The sequence below is a fragment of the Balaenoptera borealis genome, assembly GCF_965194805.1.
Source record: "Balaenoptera borealis genome assembly, chromosome: 3".
Taxonomy (NCBI): Eukaryota; Metazoa; Chordata; class Mammalia; order Artiodactyla; family Balaenopteridae; genus Balaenoptera; species Balaenoptera borealis.
Window position 1 is genome coordinate 149,332,439 of NC_138866.1, and position 23,541 is coordinate 149,355,979.

Consider the following 23,541-nt stretch of genomic DNA (forward strand, 5'->3'; position numbering starts at 1 on the left):
TTTATATTCCCACCAGCAGTCTATGAGGGCTCTGATTTCTCCACATCCCCACCAACACTAGTTACTGTTTGCCTTTTCTACTGTAGTTATCCTACTGGGTATAAGTGGTATCTCATTGTGGTTTTGATTTGCATTTCCCTGACGGCTAATGGTGTTCAGCATCTTTTCATGTGCTTGATGCCTATCTGTATGTCTGTTCAGATCTTTTGCCCATTTTTAAATTGGGTTGTCTTTTTAGCATTGAGTCGTAAGAGTTCTTTATATACTCTAGGTACAAGTCCCTTACCAGATATACGATTGGCAAATATTTTCTCCAATCCTTGGCTTATCCTTTCACTTTCTTCATGGTACCCTTTGAAACACAGATAGTTTAAATTTTGACCAGAGTTTCTTTTTGAGGTGATGAAAATGTTCTAAAATTAGATAGCAGTGATGGTTGCACAACTCAATGAATACAGTGAAACCACTCAGTTGTATACTTATAAGGGTGAATTTTATGGTATGTGAATTATATTTTGATAAAAATATTATTTTAAAAAATCAGTCCACTATACTCCTATTAGAATGGCCAAAATCCAGAACACTGACAGCATCAAATGATTGTGAGGATATGGAGCAACAGAAATCTCATTCATTGCTGATGAGAACGCAAAATAGTAATAAAGCTACTTTGGAAGACAGTTTGGTGGTTTATTATAAAACTAAGCACACTCTTACCATACAATCCAGTAACTGCACTCTTTGGTATTTACCCAAAGGAGCTGAAAACTTATGCCCACACAAAACCTGCACATGGATGTTTATAGCAGCTTTATTCATAATTTCTAAGACTTGGAAGTAATCAAGATGTCCTTTAGTTGGCAAATAGATAAACTGTGGTACACCCAAACGACAGAATATTATTCAGCACAAAAAAGACATGAGCTATAAAGCCGTGAAAAGACATGAAGGAAACGTAAATGCATATTACTAAGTGAAAGAAGCCAATCTGAAAAGGCTACATACTGTATGATTCCAACTATAAAACATTCTGTAAAAGGGAAAACTATGGAGACAGTAAAAAGATCAGTTGTTGCCAGGGGGTTGGCAGGGGTTGGGGAATGAACAGGTAGAACACAGAGGATTTTTAGGGCAGTGAAAATACTTTGTATGATACTATAATGATAGATACTTGTCATTGTACATTTTTCCAAACCCATAGGATGTACAACACCAAGAGTGAACTCTAAGGTTAAACCATGGATTTTGGGTGATTATGATGTGTCAAATGTTGGTTCATCAATTGTAACAAATGTATCCTCCAGTGAGGGATGTTGAAAATAGGGGAGGCTATGCCTACGTGGAGGTAGGGGATATATGGGAAATCTTTGTACTTCCCTTTCAATTCTTCTATGGATCTAGAAGTATTCTAAAAAAATAAAGTCTTTAAAAAAACCAGTGACCTTCCTTAAATACAGGTTAAACTTTACATGATTTGACTGTTACCTACAATTTCTTTTGGATTACAATGGGCCTGAACAGAACAACTAGACAGAGATTTTCAGGTGAAGGAATAGGGCTGTTTATAACTGAGGTATGCAGCAGACAGCAACAGTGTTACCTAATCCCTTCAACAGGCTATCAAAAAACAGGAAATATGAGTAAAGGGTTTTGCTCTTTGTAAAGTCATAGAATATAACATAAAGAACTCCAGATGATCAGAACAGCCTCTCACTCTAATAATGCATACATTCTCATCTGGGGTATACCATCCCCAAAGGGTGAAAACTGTTCCATTCTTTTTATGTATAAAGCACACATATACATACATAAACAGATATATAGTATATGGTGTGAAACTAAAATTTCATTGGGGTAGGCCCAATTAGAAAAAAATTTCTAAAGTCTCCTTAGATGCATGTGGGGGGGTGAATAATGAAAAAAAAAGATCAAGAAATATTGCTCTAATGACAGAAATTATTTTAATTATTTTTGGTTATAGAGTTTCTACTTGTATACACATATACAAATGTATTATTGATAAATACACAAACACACACATCTATATACCTACACACATAATTATATAGTTATCTTGACTGGAAGTTAAAGGATAAAAATGAGTAATGGTTTAGTTTCTACTACACACTGTCAAAATTTAAAAGAGTGCCATTACCTCAGTTTGCAGCATTCCTATCTTGTCCAGCTTCTAAACTTCCCTGCAACTCCCTGAACGCCAGCTCACAGGCAACCCAATCATCTATACTCTCAATAGCTACCAGCACACTTAGTACTAAACCTCTGAAATATTTCACCACCTACATTCTACAAATATGACTGTTTTAATGGACATTTTTAAAAGAAGAAAAGTTCTTATTTTGGATTATGTCCCTCAAGATGCTATTCATTCTTTAAAAACAAGATATTGGAACTATATGAAGTGAATTCACATTTCATTTACTTGGAAAGTAGGACCTGCCTGAATTAGAGAAAGATGTCCTTGAGCACATACTTCCTCCACTCCCTAAAGAGTCTGTTCAGAAGGCTGACTCATGGGAAGCCCCCAGGAAACTCTGAGTGACACTATCTCAGGCCCAGCACAGTGAAACTACAGAGGGAACAATTCCAAGCACATTTCATAGCCTAAGGTTGAAACTCATTTTTTTCTGCATCTCTTGACACCAACTCAGGGTTTCTCAACGTCAGCATTATAGACATTTTGAGCTGGATACTTATTTGTGGTGGGCGCTGTCCTGTGCATTGTAGGATGTCGAGCAGCATCCCTGACTTCTACCCACCAGGTGCCACAGTAACACCTCCCTTCCCCAGTTGTGAAAACCAAAATGTTTCCAGACATTGTCAAATGCCCCTAGGGGCAAAACTGCCCCCAGCTGACACTCCCTGATCTAACCTGACTGTTCACAGTTATAGCAGCTTCTAGTTTGGGGACTGAATTTTAAGCAGTTTTATCTGTAATTCCAATGTATGAATGCTGCTTTATAAAAAACATTCATGTGGTTCTATATGAACCTGTTTGAATAAGGCTTAATAAAGCTCATTAAACGTCTATGGAAATAAATCTCAGAAGAATTATTTATGAACTAAAAATGCTAATTACAGTGTCTAAGAAAACTTCCAATATTAAAGCCCTTGGGTTTTTTCCACCTATCTCAGAATCCCACGATGTAGTAAAATTATAGCACCATTATCTACAGACAAATTAAAACTTCTAAGGTGAAATCAAATCAAAAATTCTAATTACAGGACAAAAAGTACTCATGTAAATCAATAATGGAAAACTCTTAAAACTTACATCCTTTCTTTCAGAATCCTGATACTTGTTCCATTCTTCAGAAACATAAAGCAGATGTTTACAACATTCCGAACTCATCAAGACATGATTATTGCTTTTTACGCACTCATTTTAATCAGACTATTTCCGAATTGTTATTAGTCACTTTGATGTGCTACAAATCAACATTCAAAATTCTGGTTTGCTTTTTTGTAACTATCATTTGCTCATTCATTCACCCAGCAATTACTGACACACCTAGTATAGGATGGATGATTTGGTTATTTTCAGTTTTGGGATGGAAAGTTATGACCTAGATTTTAGGAAGATTTGAGGGTCCCACTTCCTCTCCCAGATACCCTCTACCTTCAGCTTGGGGAGATGCTGCCATGGGCCTTTTGTCAGTAGATGCTGACTTGAACTCCTAGCAGTGGCCAGTGCAGGCACACAGTGGGGTAGATGCACAGACATTCACTGCTGGACAGTGCAGGCCTTTGATGGGATTTGAATTATTGAGCTTGAGAGTAAAAACTGTCCACTTCAAAACTGTTTTCATCTCTAGTACATGCAAACATTTTCGTATCACTGAAGATAAATTCAGGGGGATACTCTTGGGGGACCAGATGGAAGTGGGGAGGAGAAAAATCACAGAGGACTTTTGGGATTTCCAGATTCATGGTATTGACCCTTTGAGGGGAGTCATTTGTGATCTGGCTCAGGAACAAAACTGAACTGCACACCAGCCAGACAACTTTGTAGGGTCAAGTTACTTAGTCCGCCTTGTCCAACAGTAGCCACTAGCCACATGTGGCTACTTAATTAAAATAAAATAAAATAACAAATTCAGTTCTTTGGTCACTCTAGTCATATTTCAAGTGCTTGGGAGCCACATGTGGCTAGTGGCTATTATACAGGACAGCAGAGATGAGAACATTTCCATCATGACACAAAATTCTACTGGGCAGTTCTGAGTCCAAAGGCGAGACTAGCTATTCTTCCAGCATCTGCCCTTCCACATGGTGGCATTCGTACGTAATAGGTGATCGCATTCAATCCTCACTACATCACTGTGAGGAGGGAATTATTCTCAGGAAACAAACTTATGGAAGATTGTAATTTGCCCAAGGTCACATAGTTCATGATACTGATTGCTTATTTATTATGTATGAGGCACTGCAGTAAGCTGTACCTATGTGTTATCTCATTTCTTACCCCCACCCCGTTTTATAGATGAAGAAGCTAGGAACTTATAGGCTACTTGAGGGTGGTCTCAAACCTGGACACTGAGCATAGATTATATCTTGAATTATCAGTATCTGGTACCAACTGCACTTATATTTATGGTTTCATTTAATCTCGACAGAAACTATAAGGATATTAAAGTTCCACGTGGTAAAGAAACCCCATTCATTGAATAAATATTTACTGAGTGTTTATGAGCCAGGCATTCTAAACTCTGGGGGCTAAAGTGTTGAACGAGAATGATGAGGTCCCTGCCCTCAAGGAGCTTATATTCTACAAGAGAGAGACAGAATAAACAAGTAAACAAACAAACAATACCTTTTCAGAATAAGGTAAGTGCTATTGAAGAAATAAGCAGAAAGCTTTGCTAGCAATTTTACTGGGTGGCATGGAGAGGCAGGAGTAGTGGTAAGTGCCTTTTAGACAGGGTCATCATCAAAGGCTTTTGAGGAGGTGACACTTGATCTGAGTCCTAAGGCATGGCAAGGAGCCAGTGAAGAACTGGAGATTGAAGGAGTGTTTTGGGCAGAGCAAGTGCAAGGCTCTGAGGCATAAAAGAGGCTGGAAGTGCTCAGGGAACAGAAAGGGGGCCAGGGTAGCTGAGTGGAGTTAGTAAGGTTAATGGTAGAAAATGGGGGTCAGAAAGGTGACAGAGACCACTGTGCATAGGATCTTGTGCGGCAGGCCAAGGAGTATGGTTTTGTCCTAAGTCTAACAGTGAGCCTTTGAAAAAAGTATGAAACTAATATGATTTGCCTGTTAAAATGACCCCTCTGGAGGCAGAGCTGGGGAACCTAAACTCCTTCCCCCTCATCACACTGAGCATCTTTCACTGAGAGGTAGTACAATCTACGACTGTCCTCAGTCTATGTCTTACTTTTTGTAAAGCCATATAACCTTCAGCTCCATGCCTTGGAGTCTTTGACTATAAAATGGGCTGGATATCTGTTCCTGCCTATCTCAGAGGCCTATTAGTCATATTAAAGAGGATATACAGATAGAGAGTTGAAAAGACCAATTAGCACAGTGAAACTGTTGTTGCTACCAGACCTACAACAAGCAAGATCTTAGGTCCTCTGGGCTCTAGTGATCTGACTCTGCACAGACAGAGCTACCAAAAATACCTATGATAAAAACCTCCAAAAAAGTTGTTCTATAACGAATCATTCCCTAAAGAGGCAACAAAAGTGAAACTCCAAACCAATACCTAGTGGCTAGCACTGGGCCTGATACTTGGTAAGCTTTCCACTGGTATTAAGAGAGTAATGAATGAATCAATGAGAAAGCCGCACCACGCTTACTAATTACAGACACCCATCCAATATCCTTTGCCTGATCTGCCTTTGTAAAGGAAACTTAATTTCCACGTCTCCTTTGGTGGCCAGGTGACTAAGGATTGACCAATGTGTGCAAGCAGAAGTGGTTGGGTACAGCTTTACAGAAAGCTCCTTATAAATGGGAGCTGACACTATGGAGAACAGTATGGAGGTTCCTTAAAACACTAAAAATAGAACTACCATATAACCCAGCAATCCCACTACTGGGCATATACCCTGAGAAAACCATAATTCAAAAAGAGTCACGTACCACAATGTTCACTGCAGCACTATTTACAATCGCCAGGACACGGAAGCAACCTAAGTGTCCATTGACAAAAGAATGGATAAAGAAGATGTGGCACATATATACAATGGAATATTACTCAGCCATAAAAAGAAACGAAATTGAGTTATTTGTAGTGAGGTGGATGGACCTAGAGTCTGTCATACAAAGTGAAGTAAGTCAGAAAGAGAAAAACAAATACTGTATGCTAACACATATATATGGAATCTAAAAAAAAAAAAAGGTTACCTATGGGCAGGACAGGAATAAAGATGCAGACGTAGACAACGGACTTGAGGACACGGGGAAGGCGAAGAGTAAGCTGGAATGAAGTGAGAGAGTGGCATGGACATATATACACTACCAAATGTAAAAGAGATAGCTAGTGGGAAGCAGCCACATAGCACAGGGAGATCAGCTCGGTGCTTTGTGACCACCTAGAGGGGTGGGATAGGGAGGGTGGGAGGGAGACACAAGAGGGAAGAGATATAGGGATATATGTATATGTATAACTGATTCACTATGTTATAAAGCAGAAACTAACACACCATTTGTAATACAATTATACTCCAATAAAGATGTTAAAAAAAAATAAAAATAAATGGGAGCTGACTCAGCTGGGGGAATTCTTTGCCTTTCCTCCTTCCTCCTTCTTGGAACAAGAACACGACTGCTGGACCTCATGGATGCAAACTTGAGGTCAACCTCGCAGTCAAGCCCTAAGGATGGCTGAGCAGAAAGGATGGCAACTATTATTTAGGAGCTCTTTTACTAGCAGCCAAATGCTGTTTCTAATTTACACAATGATCTTCCTATCGACCGTGGAGAGTGCCACATAAAAATCATGTGAAAAACTGCTAACTAGTAGAGATCACTGAGGCCAAGTTTAGAGTCTATGGTCCTCTCTTAAATGTGAGATTCTAAGACTGTGTCAGATTCTCAGTTCTGAGAATCATAATTTTCCAACTTGAAATCAAAGGACCCAGTCAGCTAAATCACAAATCACTTTTTAAAAGTCACCAAGCTTTAGAATAAAAATGATTCGGGTTTTTCCAAGTTTTATTTTTAAATGTTGAATATAGACAATGGCTATTCATATGTTTGAGTCCTGGAAATCTACAGTGCATATCAAAAACTGCCCATCTATAATACAAAACATCTTCTAAAGCGGCTGGACCACCCTTAGCTTGTGGGGAGAGAACTTACTTTCTTTTCATCTCCAGTGAAATTGTATTCCCATTCTCTCTGTGGCTGCAGAGTTAGACTTCCTGGTTTGGGAAAATGCTTGATTCAAGGATGGGAGGTCTCTACCCCACTGCTCTTTGGAGCTATTCTGCCTCTTAACACACATTTTATACTTCTAACTTCTCTTACTAGAACTGGCTTTTTTTCTTGTTTTTTGCTCCCCACCTTCCCTCCTCTCATTTTCCTCTAACTTCTTACACTTTTCATTAAGTTTTTCATTGTTTTTCTAACATATGCAAAACCACAGAGGTACAACTAGGATTCTGAAAATAGTAACATCATTTGCCAGGTGTCCCAGGACAACTGGAATGAAGGGAGAAGAAAACCCATGAGGTCCTTTTGTGTGAGGTAGCTTATCTGCTGCTGGCAGCACTGGACTGACGCTCACCTGGAGAATTACACATGGACCAGATGTTCATCATGCCTTCACCTTCCATTAGTAGTCTGATAAAATGAAACCAATTTATTTAACAAATCGTTTTTTTTGTGGGGGTCGTTGTTTATTTTTAAAGCATCTACCATGTACAGGTAACAGTGGGGAGCCTCAGGGAGACACAAAGATGAGGAACTCCCAGTGTCTGCTCTAGGGGAGCACATGGCTTCATTGGGGAAAAAAAGTCAGACACCTTGATTGGTCAAGAATTGCTGAACAAGGACTTCCCTGGTGGCGCAGTGGTTAAGAATCTGCCTGCTCTTGCTGAATGGATACAAAAACAAGACCCATATATATGCTACAAGAGACCCACTTCAGACCTAGGGACATATACAGACTGAAAGTTAGGGGATGGAAAAAGATATTCCAAGCAAATGGAAACCAAAAGAAAGCTGGAGTAGCAATACTCATATCAGATAAAATAGACTTTAAAATAAAGAATGTTACAAGAGACAAAGAAGGAGACTACATAATGATCAAGGGATCAATCCAAGAAGAAGATATAACAATTATAAATATATATGCACCCAACATAGGAGCACCTCAATACATAAGGCAACTGCTAACAGCTATAAAAGAGGAAATCGACAGTAACACAATAATAGTGGGGGACTTTAACACCTCACTTACACCAATGGACAGATCATCCAAAATGAAAATTAATAAGGAAACACAAGCTTTAAATGACACAATAGACCAGACAGATTTAATTGATATTTATAGGACATTCCATCTAAAAACAGCAGATTACACTTTCTTCTCAAGTGCACACGGAACATTCTCCAGGATAGATCACATCTTGGGTCACAAATGAAGCCTCAGTAAATTTAAGAAAATTGAAATCATATCAAGCATCTTTTCTGAACACAACGCTATGAGATTAGAAATCAATTACAGGGAAAAAAACGTAAAAAACACAGAACACATGGAGGCTAAACAATACGTTACTAAATGACCAAGAGATCACTGATGGAGTCAAAGAGGAAATCAAAAAATACCTAGAAAAAAAAAAAAAAAAAACCTAGAGACAAATGACAATGAAAATACGATGATCCAAAACCTATGGGATGCAGCAAAAGCAGTTCTAAGAGGGAAGTTTATAGCTATACAAGCCTACCTCAAGAAACAAGAAAAATCTCAAATAAACAATCTAACCTTACACCTAAAGAAACTAGAGAAAGAAGAAGAAACAAAACCCAAAGTTAGCAGAAAGAAAGAAATCATAAAGATGAGAACAGCAATAAATGAAATAGAAACAAAGAAAACAATAGCAAAGATCAATAAAACTAAGAGCTGGTTCTTTGAGAAGATAAACAAAATTGATAAACCATTAGCCAGACTCATCAAGAAAAAGAGGGAGAGGACTCAAATCAATAAAATTAGAAATGAAATAGGAGAAGTTACAACTGACACTGCAGAAATACAAAGGATCATGAGAGATTACTACAAGCAACTACATGCCAATAAAAAGGACGAACTGGAAGAAATGGACAAATTCTTAGAAAGGTATAACCTTCCAAGACTGAACCAGGAAGAAACAGAAAATATGAACAGACCAATCACAAGTAATGAAATTGAAACTGTGATTAAAAATCTTCCAACAAACAAAAGTCCAGGACCAGATGGCTTCACAAGTGAATTCTATCAAACATTTAGAGAAGAGCTAACACCCATCCTTCTCAAACTCTTCCAAAAAATTGCAGAGGAAGGAACACACCCAAACTCATTCTATGAGGCCACCATCACCCTGATACCAAAACCAGACAAAAAAAGAAAATTACAGACCAATATCACTGATGAATATAGATGCAAAAATCCTCAACAAAATACTAGCAAACAGAATGCAACAACACATTAAAAGGATCATACACCATGACCAAGTGGGATTTATCCCAGGGATGCAAAGATTCTTCAATATACGCAAATCAATCAATGTGATACACCATATTAACAAACTGAAGAAGAAAAACCATATGATCATCTCAATAGATGCAGAAAAAGCTTCTGACAAAATTCAACACCGCTTTATCATAAAAAGTCTCCAGAAAGTGGGCATAGAGGGAACCTACCTCAACACAATAAAGGCCATATACGACCAACCCACAGCAAACATCATTCTCAATGGTGAAAAACTGAAAGCATTTCCTCTAAGATCAGGAACAAGACAAGGATGTCCACTCTCGCCACTATTATTCAACATAGTTTTGGAAGCCCTAGCCATGGTAATCAGAGAAGAAAAAGAAATAAAAGGGATACAAATTGGAAAAGAAGAAGTAAGACTATCACTGTCTGCAGCTGACATGATACTATACATAGAGAATCCTAAAGATGCCACCAGAAAACTACTAGAGCTAATCAATGAATTGGTAAAGTTGCAGGATACAAAATTAATGCACAGAAATCTCTTGCATTCTTATACACTAACAACGAAAGATCAGAAAGAGAAATTAAGGAAACAATCCCATTCACCACTGCAACAAAAAGAATAAAATACCTAGGAATAAACCTATCTAAGGAGGTAAAAGACCTGTACTCAGAAAACTATAAGACACTGATGAAAGAAAACAAAGATGACACAAAAACAGATGGAAAGATATAACACGTTCCTGGATTGGAAGAATCAATATTGTGAAAATGACTATACTACCCAAAGCAATCTACAGATTCAATGCAATCCCTATCAAATTACCAATGGCACTTTTTACGGAACTAGAACAAAAAATCTTAAAATTTGTATGGAGACACAAAAGACCCCGAATAGCCAAAGCAGTCTTGAGGGAAAAAAACCGAGCTGGAGGAATCAGACTCCCTGACTTCAGACTATAATACAAAGCTACAGTAATCAAGACAATATGGTACCAGCACAAAAACAGAAATATAGATCAATGGAACAAGATAGAAAGCCCACAGATAAACCCATGCACCTACAGTCAACTAATCTATGACAAAGGAGGCAAGGATATACAATGGAGAAAAGACAGTCTCTTCAATAAGTGGTGCTGGGAAAACTGGACAGCTACATGTAAAAGAATGAAATTAGAACACTCCCTAACACCATACACAAAAATAAGCTCAAAATGGATTAGAGACCTAAATGTAAGACCGGACACTATAAAACTCTTAGAAGAAAACATAGGAAGAACACTCTTTGACATAAATCACAGCAAGATCTTTTTCGATCCACCTCCTAGAGTAATGGAAATAAAAACCAAAATAAACAAGTGGGGCCTAATGAAACTTCAAAGCTTTTGCACAGCAAAGGAAACCATAAACAAGATGAAAAGACAACCCTCAGAATAGGAGAAAATATTTGCAAATGAATCAATGGACAAAGGATTAACCTCCATAATATATAAACAGCTCATGCAGCTCAATATTAAAAAAACAAACAACCCAATCCAAAAATGGGCAGAAGACCTTAATAGACATTTCTCCAAAGAAGACATACAGATGGCCAAGAAGCACATGAAAAGCTGCTCAACATCACTAATTATTAGAGAAATGCAAATCAAAACTACAATGAGGTATCACCTCACACCAGTTAGAATGGGCATCATCGGAAAGTCTACAGACAACAAATGCTGGAGAGGGTGTGGAGAAAGGGAACCCTCTTGCACTGTTGGTGGGAATGTAAATTGATACAGCCACTATGGAGAAGAGTATGCAGGTTCCTTAAAAAACTAAAAATAGAATTACCATATGATCCAGCAATCCCACTACTGGGCATATACCCAGAGAACACTATAATTCAAAAAGACACATGCACCCCAATGTTCATTGGAACACTGTTTACAATAGTCAGGTCATGGAAGCAACCTAAATGCCCATCGACAGATGAATGGATAAAGAAGATGTGGTACATATACACAATGGAATATTACTCAGCCATAAAAAGGAATGAAATTGGGTCATTTGTAGAGACATGGATGGATCTAGAGTCTGTCATACAGAGTGAAGTAAGTCAGAAAGAGAAAAACAAATATCGTATATTAACGCATATATGTGGAACCTAGAAAAATGGTACAGAGGAACTGGTTTGCAGGGCAGAAGTTGAGACACAGATGTAGCGAACAAACGTATGGACACCAAGGGGTGAAAGCGGTGGGGGGTGTGGGTGGTGGTGGGGTGAATTGGGAGATTGGGATTGATATATATACACTGATGTGTATAAAATGGACGACTAATAAGAACCTGCTGTATAAAAAAATAAATTAAAAAAAATAAAGAAAAAAAGAATCTGCCTGCCAATGCAGGGGACACGGGTTCCAGCCCTGGTCTGGGAAGATCTCACATGACACGGGGCAACTAAGCCTGTGCGCCACAAGTACTGAGCCCGCGTGCCACAACTACTTAAGCCCACGCGCCTAGAGCCCGTGCTCCACAATGAGAAGCCACCGCAATGAGAAGCCCGCGCACTGCAACGAAGACCCAACACAGCCAAAAATAAATAAATATATTTTTAAAAATTGCTGTATTGTATCACAGTCACACAACAAAATACACACTAAAAATTTCATTAAAAAAAAAGAATTGCTGAACAGAAAATATGATTTGCTAAAAATTAGTGCGAGTCATTTACTGTATTAAAATCTAGCAATTCATAAGGCAGTTAAAAACAAATGTAAAACTCACTGGCCCCCTTTAGAGGATACTATGGAACCAAAAAATGTTAAACAAAGGGAAAGAATTAAGCATGTATCCTTTTTCATACAAATTGTACTTCAGGGCAACCAAATCACTGATGAGGCAAAGATTCTCTTTATAGTATTCCAGTAAATAAATAAATGAAGAATTAGAATATCAGCATTCTGCAACTCTTAATGAAAAAGATAACAACTAGGTCACCTGCCTCTGCATTGGAGGGTACATACTACTACATATGGGGTGCTCTTGCCCAAAAAGTTCAAATCTGAATTAGATCAAGCCTTTTTGTATAGGGGATAGAGGAGTGTTTAAATGATATCACGAGGAAACAATCACCAAAATCCAGGCTGGGGAGTACTCCCCAAGACAAATGACCCAGCTTTTTCAACAGATAAATTGCAAGGAAAAAAGTAAAATGTAAACCTATAGATCAGTAGACACAATTTATGGACCTTATTTGAATACTGATTTGAACAAACCAATGATAATATAAACTTAAAGGGACAATCAAGGGAATTTGAACACTTTAGAAATTTAATGACATTACATAGTTACTGTTAATTTTTAGATGCTATATGGTATATTGCTTTTCTTAACAAAAGAGCCTTTTACTTTAGAGCTACATATTAAAATATTTATGAATGAATGCTCAGGATTTGCTTCAAAGGAATTTAGTGTTGGTGACGGTGAGGGGAATGGGTAGGGAAAACAGACGAAACAGGATTGGCCCAAAGTTGATCACTGCTGAATCCCCAAGCACGTATCACCAAGCTTCGTTAAACTAGTCCAATTTTGCTTGAAATACTCTATAATAAAAAGTGAAAAAAAAAAAAAAATCAAGACTCCACCTCTCCCCCAAATTTTAGTTTTGAGTAAGACGGCATAGAGGGAGAGGGCAGTGGTATGCAGAGAGCCCAGAGGAGGCTTTCTCCAGGAGGCAGCAGGCATGCTCTCAGCAGTGCATGCAGGAAATGCCACAGTCCTAGGCGTAAAGAAGGCTCACCCTGTACATGTGTGTCAAGCCCAGGAGGCTGGGCCACAGAGCACAGATTTCTGTCATGGGCAACAAGAGCTGACCGAGAAAGGCCAAAAGGGGGGGGTGCTGTCCAGATGGGCAGCCATGAGTCTCTCTCTTGGGTTCATGGAACCATCAGCGTTCTGAACAATGGGAAGACACCGTTTATCATGAGCACGGTTGAAAGAGGGGACCCTGGGAAGGCTCAGAAACCAGGCAGGTAGCATTTGCAACATAAAAATGACACTAAAGGAGAACTGACAGAATCTGGTTTCTCACTGCAAGGATGGGGATGAAAAGAGGCCGGTCAAAGAAGACTGAGAGGGTGGAGAAGGGTCTGGCAGAGAAACGGCAGGTGGGAGGTAGAACTCAGGGAACAGATGTTCGGCCAAGTCTACCTGTTAGTAGAAAGTATGCATGAGGCACTTGTAGTGTTTTCCCTTGCCGTTTAGTTCAAAGAGGGAGATGGGGAAAATACCTGTTCCTTTGATCTCTATAAATCAAAGTATAAACTCTGTGCCAAAATAATTTAACAGCTGTGCCTTTTTCCTTAAAATTATTAGTTCTAAAAACAGAAAATATAAGAAGTAGAAAAATTTGTGAATCTTACCTTAGAAACCAAACCAAATATTTCTTCTTAAAAAAACTAACAACAACAACAAAAAACTATACAGGTATATAAATGATACGGAGACTTTTTTTTTCCTTTATAACCTAAGTTTCAGAGACCTCAGTTGTAATCTTCAGAAAACTTTGACAACAAAAAACAAAAGGACATTAACGTACATGTAGGGAACTTCTGGACACAACAGTCAGCCAAAGGAAAAAAAACCAAAACAAAAAAAGACATTTACACTTCAGGATAATTTCAACTATACAAACAATGTAACTTCACCATTGCTGCTGATGTAAAATAACGATGACATTATGAACATCGCTAAGTAAAATTTTGCCAATATTTCTTTTAGGGACTTAGTGAGAACTAGATTTTAAAAACGAAGTGTAAAAAAACCCCTAGATTTTCCAATTGAAATTTTTAAAAAGAAAAGATCAGACTTACTTATGACATCCTGATCACTGTCTTAACAGTCAGCATGGTGTATCGTGAAACAGAGTTGCCTGTATAAAAATTTTATCCTCATAATGAATAACGAAAGAAATAATCAGAGGGCTACAGAGCAAGGACAATGCTTCTGGAAGCTGATGTAGGGCTGGAAAATAATTTTGATGTTTGCTAGCATGTACTGAAGGATCACACAAATAATGTGTAAGAGGAGACAAACTAATATAACTCTATGAAAAAAGTTAGCAGCCTGAATTAACTTTACCTGAGACAACCATTTCCCTCCACATAGGCTGTTTGGACCTGGCCTTCACAACATTTTATTTGTCCATCTCTCTTTTCTCTCACATTAGCTGAGTGAAATTATCAACCCCCAAGGCAGCGTCCTCCTGTGATTTGTTAGGCTGGTTTATAATAATGAGTCCATGTGTGGACAGGAACAGCGATAGCTGGTTTGCTTATTTGTGCGAAGTTTGAGAAGGCCCCAAGTTGGACCCTGGTGAAGCAGGTCTGCTCTGTTTAGACCCACCCTTTTTGGATAAAATAGGCGTGTGTCTGAGTAGAGAAATGGGGCTGCACCGGAATCGTGGAATTTCCAGAATTAGGAAAAAGGGCTTCAAAGAATGACAAGATAAGAGGAAATAAGGTTTTCAGGTGGAAACCGATTTAAAAGGGAAAAAAAACCCCAAAAAACAACCCTTTCCAGATGCTCCTTCTGTGCATAATCAGTTAGCTTTAATATCTCTCAGATAAGTCATCAAAAATAAAATATCTAAATAAATAAAATTTAAAAATCTACAGAATACTCAGAATAAAGTAATTTAGAAAATTTATTGACTCTAGCACTGAGATTTCACCTTAGCTAAGATATTTCTAGTTCTTTTTTTTTTTTTAACATCTTTATTGGAGTATAATTGCTTTACAATGGTGTGTTAGTTTCTGCTTTATAACAAAGTGAATCAGTTATACATATACATATGTTCCCATATCTCTTCCCTCTTGCGTCTCCCTCCCTCCCACCCTCCCTATCCCACCCCTCTAGGTGGTCACAAAGCACCGAGCTGATCTCCCTGTGCTATGCGGCTGCTTCCCACTAGCTATCTATTTTACGTTTGGTAGTGTACATATGTCCATGCCACTCTCTCACTTTGTCACATCTAGTTCTTTTTAAACAGGACTGTTTCTGACAAAAGTAACTCATTCTAAATGATGTCTGTAGAGGTGAAAATTCACCCTGGGGTAAAGCATGCTCCTCCTGCAAGTAATTTACCTTGTGGAACCTTCAGGGCAACTCTTTAATGGCCACTGTCAAAACAACTTCTAAAGCCATACACAAAAGCTAAAAGACACTTATGCCCCTCACCCCATATGCTGTGGTTTAATTTTACTGACAAACTAAACTTTTAAAATGTTTTCCCATTTATATTTGTCCACAGGCATTCAGAAATAATAAGTGTATGCTTAAAGGACAATTATTACTTGTTCCACAGGGAAACCGATATGGCTTTTCTCACCCAATGGGTTGGTTCGTCCTTCTTTCCAAGCTGATGCTTCTGAGGTACAGAATACGGGCATGGGCTTGGGACGCAGGCCTAACTGATCCATGGGAGAGGCATGAAAATTAAAATAAAATAAAGATAACCCTCTATGTAAACTTTATGCTTCCATTGCAATTACTCCATTTTCGTTAATATTTCTAGTGTGAATTATAACCAGAGCAAACAGATCATCGTTCCACATCCCAGTAGATGTCAACAGCCAAATAACCACTTCAAACTAACCACTCTCTCTGTCTGACTGAAGAAAGGGCACAGCGCTAAATCCTTACTATTCTGAAGGGAATAGGAACTATGGGTACAGGTGATATTCCAAATTAAATTATGCAGATGTCTGAACATATTTATGAGTTCCCAGAGTATGAGCAGTACTTATTCTAAGATTTCACCACCTCTTCTTAGCATTTAACTATAACAGAACATGTTCAACCAACAGTTGAGGTGAAATGGTAATACTTTCTTAGGGAAATTAAAGTTAGCAAACTTATTAGATGAGAAATCAAATAATGACTCTTATTCTTTTAGGTATGACAAAAAAGATAAAGCTATTTATCAAAATTTATTTGAGCAAAAGTGGTGGCTATCTTTTCACACCTATTTAAAGCAAAAATCAAATCCTGGACAATCTGTAACATTTGAAGTAATGCTCTTTTACATCATGCACAAAATTTTTATTTTGACGTATTCAATTTTAATGAAATTTTAGTAATATATATCAACAGATTTGGGGACAGCTGAGAAGCCAGTATATTTATCACTGAACAAAAGCTTTAACACGTAAGCACGTATTTGCAAAAAACAATCTAAGAAATCTTATGAAAAGATCCCATGAAATCCAATATCAAATTAAAACAGCAAGGAATAAAAGGACACCAGAAAAAAAAAATTATCTGCTAAATGCTGTTTTTCAATTCACTTACTGTCCAGCCAAAATCTTTGTTGCTTTGATGAGAAGAATATATTTTTAAAAAATTGTTGCTAGATCTGCTCTATGGGACACACACACACACACACACACACACACACACACAAACACACTGACAGGGATTCCCAGGACACCAGTGGGGCCTCTTTTAGGCCCCTTAAGTGTTAACAGCAGAGGCCTGGCTGCGACCAGGCGCGTCTGGCCCGATTTAAATGCCCTGTCTTCAGAGGACTGCGCTGAGCATGGCCATAAAACTAGGGGACATTACTGAACCTTAGAGTGTCTGATCCTCCCCCCAACAATACACACAACTTTACTCATACAATTAAGGCTGCTAGTTGGCATTCCATTTAACTGTCAAAGTCAGACCGGTGGCAGCCCCGCAGCCACAAAGAGATGCCTTAAATGAGAAGAACATGTTTCTACACCGCATTTGAGAAAGTTTGGCTCCGAGCTATGCACTGATTAATATCAGATCTCCTCCTTCATTCTCTGCTCGACAATCTTGTCACATCTGGCTGACAAATCCTTAGGAGGTTATGCAAAACCAGGCGGCCGGTGGGGCTCGGGGTCTGGCCCGCGGCGCCCGAGGGGCAGCGGGGACCACGTCGCGGCCTCCTCCTCTGCCCTCGGGCACCCCCCACCCCCGGTCCCCTGCCCCGCCGCCCGGTCGGCAGCGGGGACCCGCCTGGGCGCTCGGGTGGCGAGCGAGCGCGGCGCCCCCGGGCCAGGAAGCCGAGGGCGGCCGGGGTTCAACACCCGCGACGCGGGACCGGCCGCCCCGGCGCTTGCAGGCGATGCCGAGTGCGGCGTGGGCACCGCCGCCGGCTCCGCAGCCCGGTCCAGCCCTGTCACCTGCAGGCTGCCCGTCCCCAAGTAGTCAGAGCCCACTGTGTCTGGCTTGGACGTGGAAACCCTCGAGCTTGACCCCGATTCCCGGGGCTGCCTGAACCAGGGGGGAAACACCTCGCGCTGAACTGTTCCGCGCCCCCGGCAGGTCAGCTGTAACCTTTATAAAAACCTGACCTTGCACCCTCGAATCTATCCTGTCCCGGAAGCTTCCTGACCCGACCTGTCTGCGTCTTCATTTGCAGTTTTGTACAAAAGATTTGTAGACAACCCCTCCCCCCCGCCCCGGACAGGAGGCCCCGTCACTGTCCCTCGCCCGGCTCCGCAGTTCTCCGAGTGACCGAAGGCTACCGCACGCTTAATTCTCCGGAAACAAAATCCAGGTTTAAAAAAAAAAAAAAAGGCCACTTTAAAAATCAGCTGTTTAATTAATTCTGAGGTAAAAGCGGTTGAAACAGTCCCAATGTCCTTGGACCGAAAGCCGAGGTGCTGAGGGGGCGGGAAGAAGTGCGGAAGGCGGCCGCCCAGTCTCTCCCGACCCCGCACTTTCGACGCACCGGGGCTGCCCCGGGGACCCGCCCCCGCCCGCCAACCCGGGTCGCTCACCCAGAGCGCGTCGGGCTGTTCCAGGACGTCGGGCGGCGACGGGTCCGAGCGCCCCCACGGGCCCTCCCCGCCGCAGAGACGCTCCCTCACGCCCTGCCTCAGGGAAGGACCGCGCCGCCGCCGCGCAGGTGGCCCTCGGGGAGATGGCCCTTAGTGCACCCCAGAGTACCGACCTGCCCGGGGTCCGAGCGGCGTCCCCGGCCGCCCCCCGCCCTGCGCGCTGAGGGGGCCCCGCGCCTGGGGAGGGCGCCACGCTTACCTCGGCCATCCTGCGGCCGCTGCAGTGCCGGGGCTACCGGCGCGTGTCCCCGGCTCGGGCCGCCCCGCGTCCGCCTCGGCTCGGCGGGCGCCGCCGCATCCAACCTCCGGCCGTCGGGGCCCGCCGCGGCGAAGTGGGCGGCTCCCCGTGCGCCCAGGCCGCCCGGCGCGGTGGCCGCCCCCGCCCTCCGGAGCGCCGCGCACCGCGTGTGCCCGCACGCCCGCCCCCTGCGCCCCGGGGGGGCGCCCCTCCTCCTCTCCCCTCCCCCTCCTCCCGGGCTGCTGAGTCGCCCGAGGCTCGGGCACTGCTGCGCCGCCCGGGAAGCCGCCTCCTGCTCCCGCGGCCCACTAACGCGCTAAATCGATGCAGCTGATGCGAGGCCGTGGCCCCCGCAGACAGCGGAGACCTAGCCGGCGGCCGGTGAGGAGGTGTCTGCCCCCGCCGGGCTTGAAGGCACTTGTCGGTAAAGACACAGACGTGTCGGTGTTTGCCTGTCCCGGGGAAGGGCGAAATGCTCTGAAGTTCTCTGGCTCCCATGTCGGGGGATGATTCTGCCGCCCTGCCTGCTCCGGGGCGCCCTCGGGTCCCACCGCGGCCAAGAAGAGGGCTGTGCCACCCTCGTCACCAGAAACTTTATTTCCAGAGGAAGTGTGGGGACGTGTCCCAGGATGTGGAGAAAGGGGGGCGCCAGGAAGTTTTATTACGAACTCCAACAGGCATCCCCGCTTCCCTTCTGTGGTCTAAGGAGTTATAGTCTCAGCTTTACCACTTTCCTGGGACAAGTCTTTGCTCCCTGAGCCTCAATTGCTTCTGTGGTAAAATGGGATTAAGTTTTCACCTCTCTTATTGGGTAGTAAAGACGAAATGAAATTAAATGTCCTGGAAAACCAAACAGGAGCTTGGCCGCCATGAGCAGATGGGGAGGGGGCCTGCCGGGAGAACCGGTTTCCTGTCCTGGGGACAGGGGATGCTTCACCCCTAGGAGCTGACAGAGATGGCCCACAGCTGCTGAAGCAGGACCCAGCTTTTCTTCTGCCCCGCCCTGGAGCAGACACAGAAGCTGAGGAGAGTCAGGCCTTCTCTCCCTTTTCAGGTCCCTAAAAGGATTCTCTGAAGGCTGGATTTGGGGGAATCCTACTTCCTTGTCCCCCAAGTTATCCCACCTACCTTGCTGCTAGTGGAGGTCCTTGGAGGGAAACAAAACCCTTGCACATTGTGGAAAAAGATGTGAGATGAAAGGGGAAAAGAAGCGAGTTGCACTCATTCAGACGGAGGGTACTGGTCCTGGCTCTGAATGGCGCAGGCCTCTGAATGGAAGAGGAGGGAAAGGAGCGACCATGGTGCGTGTGGAAGAAAGTATCAGGGCTTCATGGGGTCCAGAGAGCCCCTGCTGCCTGTGCCCCGCAGGCCGGACACACATAGCTGGCGTTCTGGCCATGTCCTGGGTCTGCAGTGTGGTGCCCTTCCTTGCAGGTATGAGGTTGCCTGGCCTCATGTGATGGACTCTGCCCTCCCTGCCTTACAGGTGTTGGCAAGATTCATTTTCTCACATGGCTGACTTTATTATGAAGCTTTGCTTTGTGAATTCCAAACCTAAACTGCTTACCTTCCGTTTGTGTCCTCCTCCTTCCCACTCCCAGCATTTCGACCTTTCTTCTTGCTGCTCTTCTCTGCTTGTTGTAACACAGTGCATCCTTCAAGACCTTTCTCAAATGTCACCGCTTCTCAGAAGCCCTCCCTGATCCACCAACCCTCCACTCTGTGTGGTTTTGTCCTCTTCTGACCCCCAAGCACTTGTATCTGCCTCTCTTATTGTGCTTATTACATTCTCTAGCCTGGTTGTGATGTGTCCTTGTCTTAACTTCTTTGGTCATTACTCATCTTAGTGGCTTCTGTGTTATGAGTTGCTGCAGCAGACAAAGCTCAGGTTTTTTTGTTTTTTTAAAATTTTATTTATTTATTTATTTTTGGCTGTGTTGGGTCTTTGTTTTTGTGCGAGGGCTTTCTCTAGTTGCGGCAAGCGGGGGCCACTCTTCATCGCGGTGCGCGGGCCTCTCACTCTCGCGGCCTCTCGTTGCGGAGCACAGGCTCCAGACGCGCAGGCTCAGTGGTTGTGGCTCACGGGCCCAGTTGCTCCGCGGAATGTGGGACCTTCCCAGACCAGGGCTCAAACCCGTGTCTCCTGCATTGGCAGGCAGACTCTCAACCACTGCGCCACCAGGGAAGCCCAAAGCTCAGGTTTTGAAGTTAGAATGGCTTGAGTGTAGCTGGTTCACGCAATTGGAAACTGAGAAAGTCAGCTTTCTAGGCCTCATACTGTCCTCATCTTTAAAAGTAGGTATGAAGCCCTGTTTCTGGCTAGATTGGTAGAGCTAAATAAGATAGTTTCTGTTCTGCAAACGCTGTTCTCCTTCCTTTCTCCTGCACATAAAACTGATTTTGTAATTAATTTAAATTTGTTACCAGAGGAGTCCTTGGTTGCAGTATTAGTGAATGGCCATATATGCTTATTATAAATACACTGAAATGTCTAAGACCCAGACAATGGCCCAATTAAATACCTTTAATCTGTCTGATTGATGGTTTTTGTCAGTATCTTTGTGTTTGTGGCAACTGAATTATATTTTAGTAAAACTTTTCACTAGCAACAAATATCAGGATCAACCTGTTTAACTCTGTTTTTGGTTACAGACAAGGAGGATTTTTGGCAATACACGATTTGAAAACGTGAAAATAGGCCACCTCTCCCAAGACACACCATTGGGATCCACATACACATTTCTTCAAATATGACAGTTTGGACCCCCATATATGGAATCAGTAGGACTAGATGAAAATTGCTAATTAATCTTCTGTAGGTTCATTTAGAATCATACCTGATAAATGTGACTCCTGAAATCAGTCCTCATATTTATTCCCAGATTTGATGGGCTTCTCTGCCACTCCTTGGAAACATGTAAGCAGAACCTGGGACAGAGAAACCATCCTTGAATATAGAAAAGAATGTGGCACCGGCTGGGTAAAGATCATCCAGATCACGCTTCTGTTCTCCTACTGGTCAGTAATGGGACCTGGGCATGACTTTCCTGTCTCTAGGCCTCAGCTTCTTCATCTGGCAAGTGGGGCATCCTGAGGGCCTACCCTGTTCTCACAGTCCTCCCTTTTTGCTTCTGTGTGCTTCTGTGCTTCCACCTTGCCATTTTTCTTTTGTGTCCAATTTTTTGTTGTAGCAAGCACGAAAAACAATGTCTTCACTGATACCAGGAATTAAAAAAACCTTTATTAAAAAGGGTAAAAGTCGAGAAGGCACAAAATAAGAAAATCCCTGTGACCTGTTCTTATGGAGGCATGAAGTAGCTCTTCTTAAATGAGAGACTTGGTTGGGTTGCTGCCTCCCTGAGTGAGGCCTTTCCTGAGATGGGTGTGCTGAGATTGCCCATCCTGAGAACCACTGGTGTATACTGAGAGGTGGGGCAGGTTGAGTCAGGGGAAGCAGGCCAGGTGGGGGTTGTGTGAACTGAGAGCCAGTGCATGTGTGAGGTGATCAGTTGTTGTTCTGCTTGTCATCAGCTGGGAATGTGGGCTCACTTTTGCCAGATTTCCTGAGTTTTCAAGAGAAGCTGGAAATATTCTGATATTTAAAAGTTGGCAACTAATTCAAATTTTTGATAAATATGGTGTGAGTCAAACAAAATATGTTTTTGGGCTGAATCTGGCCTATGTGCTGTTCATTTGCACCCTCTGCTGTATACAGGGATGTCTTCTTGAGGCCTGGGCTTGTAGTATATAGTAGGTGTGCAGTAAACATTTGTAGAGTGAATATGACTCCTGGTGGCGAATGGCTCACAGCCCGCCTAACCTTTAAATGGAATTCTCAGAAGCCACACAGAGGCGAGTAACAACCTTTGTGTGTTGGATTCAGAGCCCACTAATGGGCTGGTAAACATCTATAATATTTATACCCTGATAAGTCTCCGTCTAGTTGTTAATAGTTCTGTGAAATTCAGAATAGCTTCTCGTTGGGAAACTAATTCTTACAAGAAAATTTTTCCCCAGTGGGGACAAATGAACTTGAAAAAAAATTTTTTTTAATTAAAAAAGGGTATTTTTAATCATGGGATCATCGTGTTAAAAAGGGAAAAAAAAACCCCACCTTTACCTATGGAGGTTTGGGCACCACTGATGGGAACAGCATATTGGAGCAGGGCAGGTGGGTAGCTGTCTCCCTTCTGAGCTTACCAGTGGCCCGGAGGAGGAGCTAGCCCCGGGGCAGTTGGCAGGAGGCTGTGTTGAGGGCCAAAGGGGCAGGACAGGGAAAGGCTTTTGACATGGCAGCGTGGGCAGAGAGCTGTGGCCCTGTCGAAAGTCTTCTGAGGTGGCCTCACTTGAGTCTTCCACATTCCTCTGAGGACGGTGCCGGGAAACACTGGAAGACAAGAGTCACATTTGTTCCGTCCCCTCCCAGCCCAGACACAGACACCTGGCAGGTCTGGGCACATCTGTGGCTCAGCTCAGCATTGGAGCCTGACTAAGCCGCGTTGAGGCCAAACTGCACGCCCCCCCTCCCCAGCTGCCTGCTGGGGGGCAGGCTGGCCTGCCACAGGCCTGGCCCAGGTGTCGCAACTTCTTCCCTCTAGCCCCTGGGCTGCTCCCTACTGAGAGGAAGGAAATGAGGCCATTCCAGAGGTGGCACAGGGTTTTGGTGGCAGAAAACTGTTCCTGTTTCTCCACCTCTCACACAAGGTCAGGGATTGAGGGGACCAAAATGCCCTGAAGGTCCTGCTACACCAAGGGGAATGCACTGTGTCTTGCATTTGGGGTTTTGGTAGCC

At 42.6% G+C, this 23,541-nt stretch overlaps 2 protein-coding genes across 10 annotated transcripts in view; one reads left to right on the plus strand and one right to left on the minus strand.

Annotated features, from left to right (window-relative positions):
• Positions 1–18,872, minus strand: part of BNC1 (basonuclin zinc finger protein 1) — a 40,304-nt gene extending 21,432 nt beyond the window's left edge. For 3 of the 5 annotated variants that reach the window (XM_082388494.1, XM_082388491.1, XM_082388490.1), the window contains exon 1: positions 18,711–18,872. In XM_082388494.1, the coding sequence (XP_082244620.1) occupies positions 18,711–18,719 (9 nt within the window). In that variant the 5' untranslated portion in view covers positions 18,720–18,872. Of the gene's footprint in view, positions 1–14,062; positions 15,508–18,710 lie in introns of those variants that run through there. The other 2 variants (XM_082388493.1, XM_082388492.1) reach the window with 2 other exon arrangements.
• Positions 18,360–23,541, plus strand: part of LOC309626986 (endophilin-A3) — a 651,420-nt gene continuing 646,238 nt past the window's right edge. Inside the window, exons 1-2 of one of the 5 annotated variants that reach the window (XM_082388465.1) lie at positions 18,360–18,579; positions 21,632–21,767. The gene's annotated coding sequence lies outside the window, so the exon portion shown is untranslated. The other 4 variants (XM_082388463.1, XM_082388462.1, XM_082388466.1 and 1 more) reach the window with 4 other exon arrangements.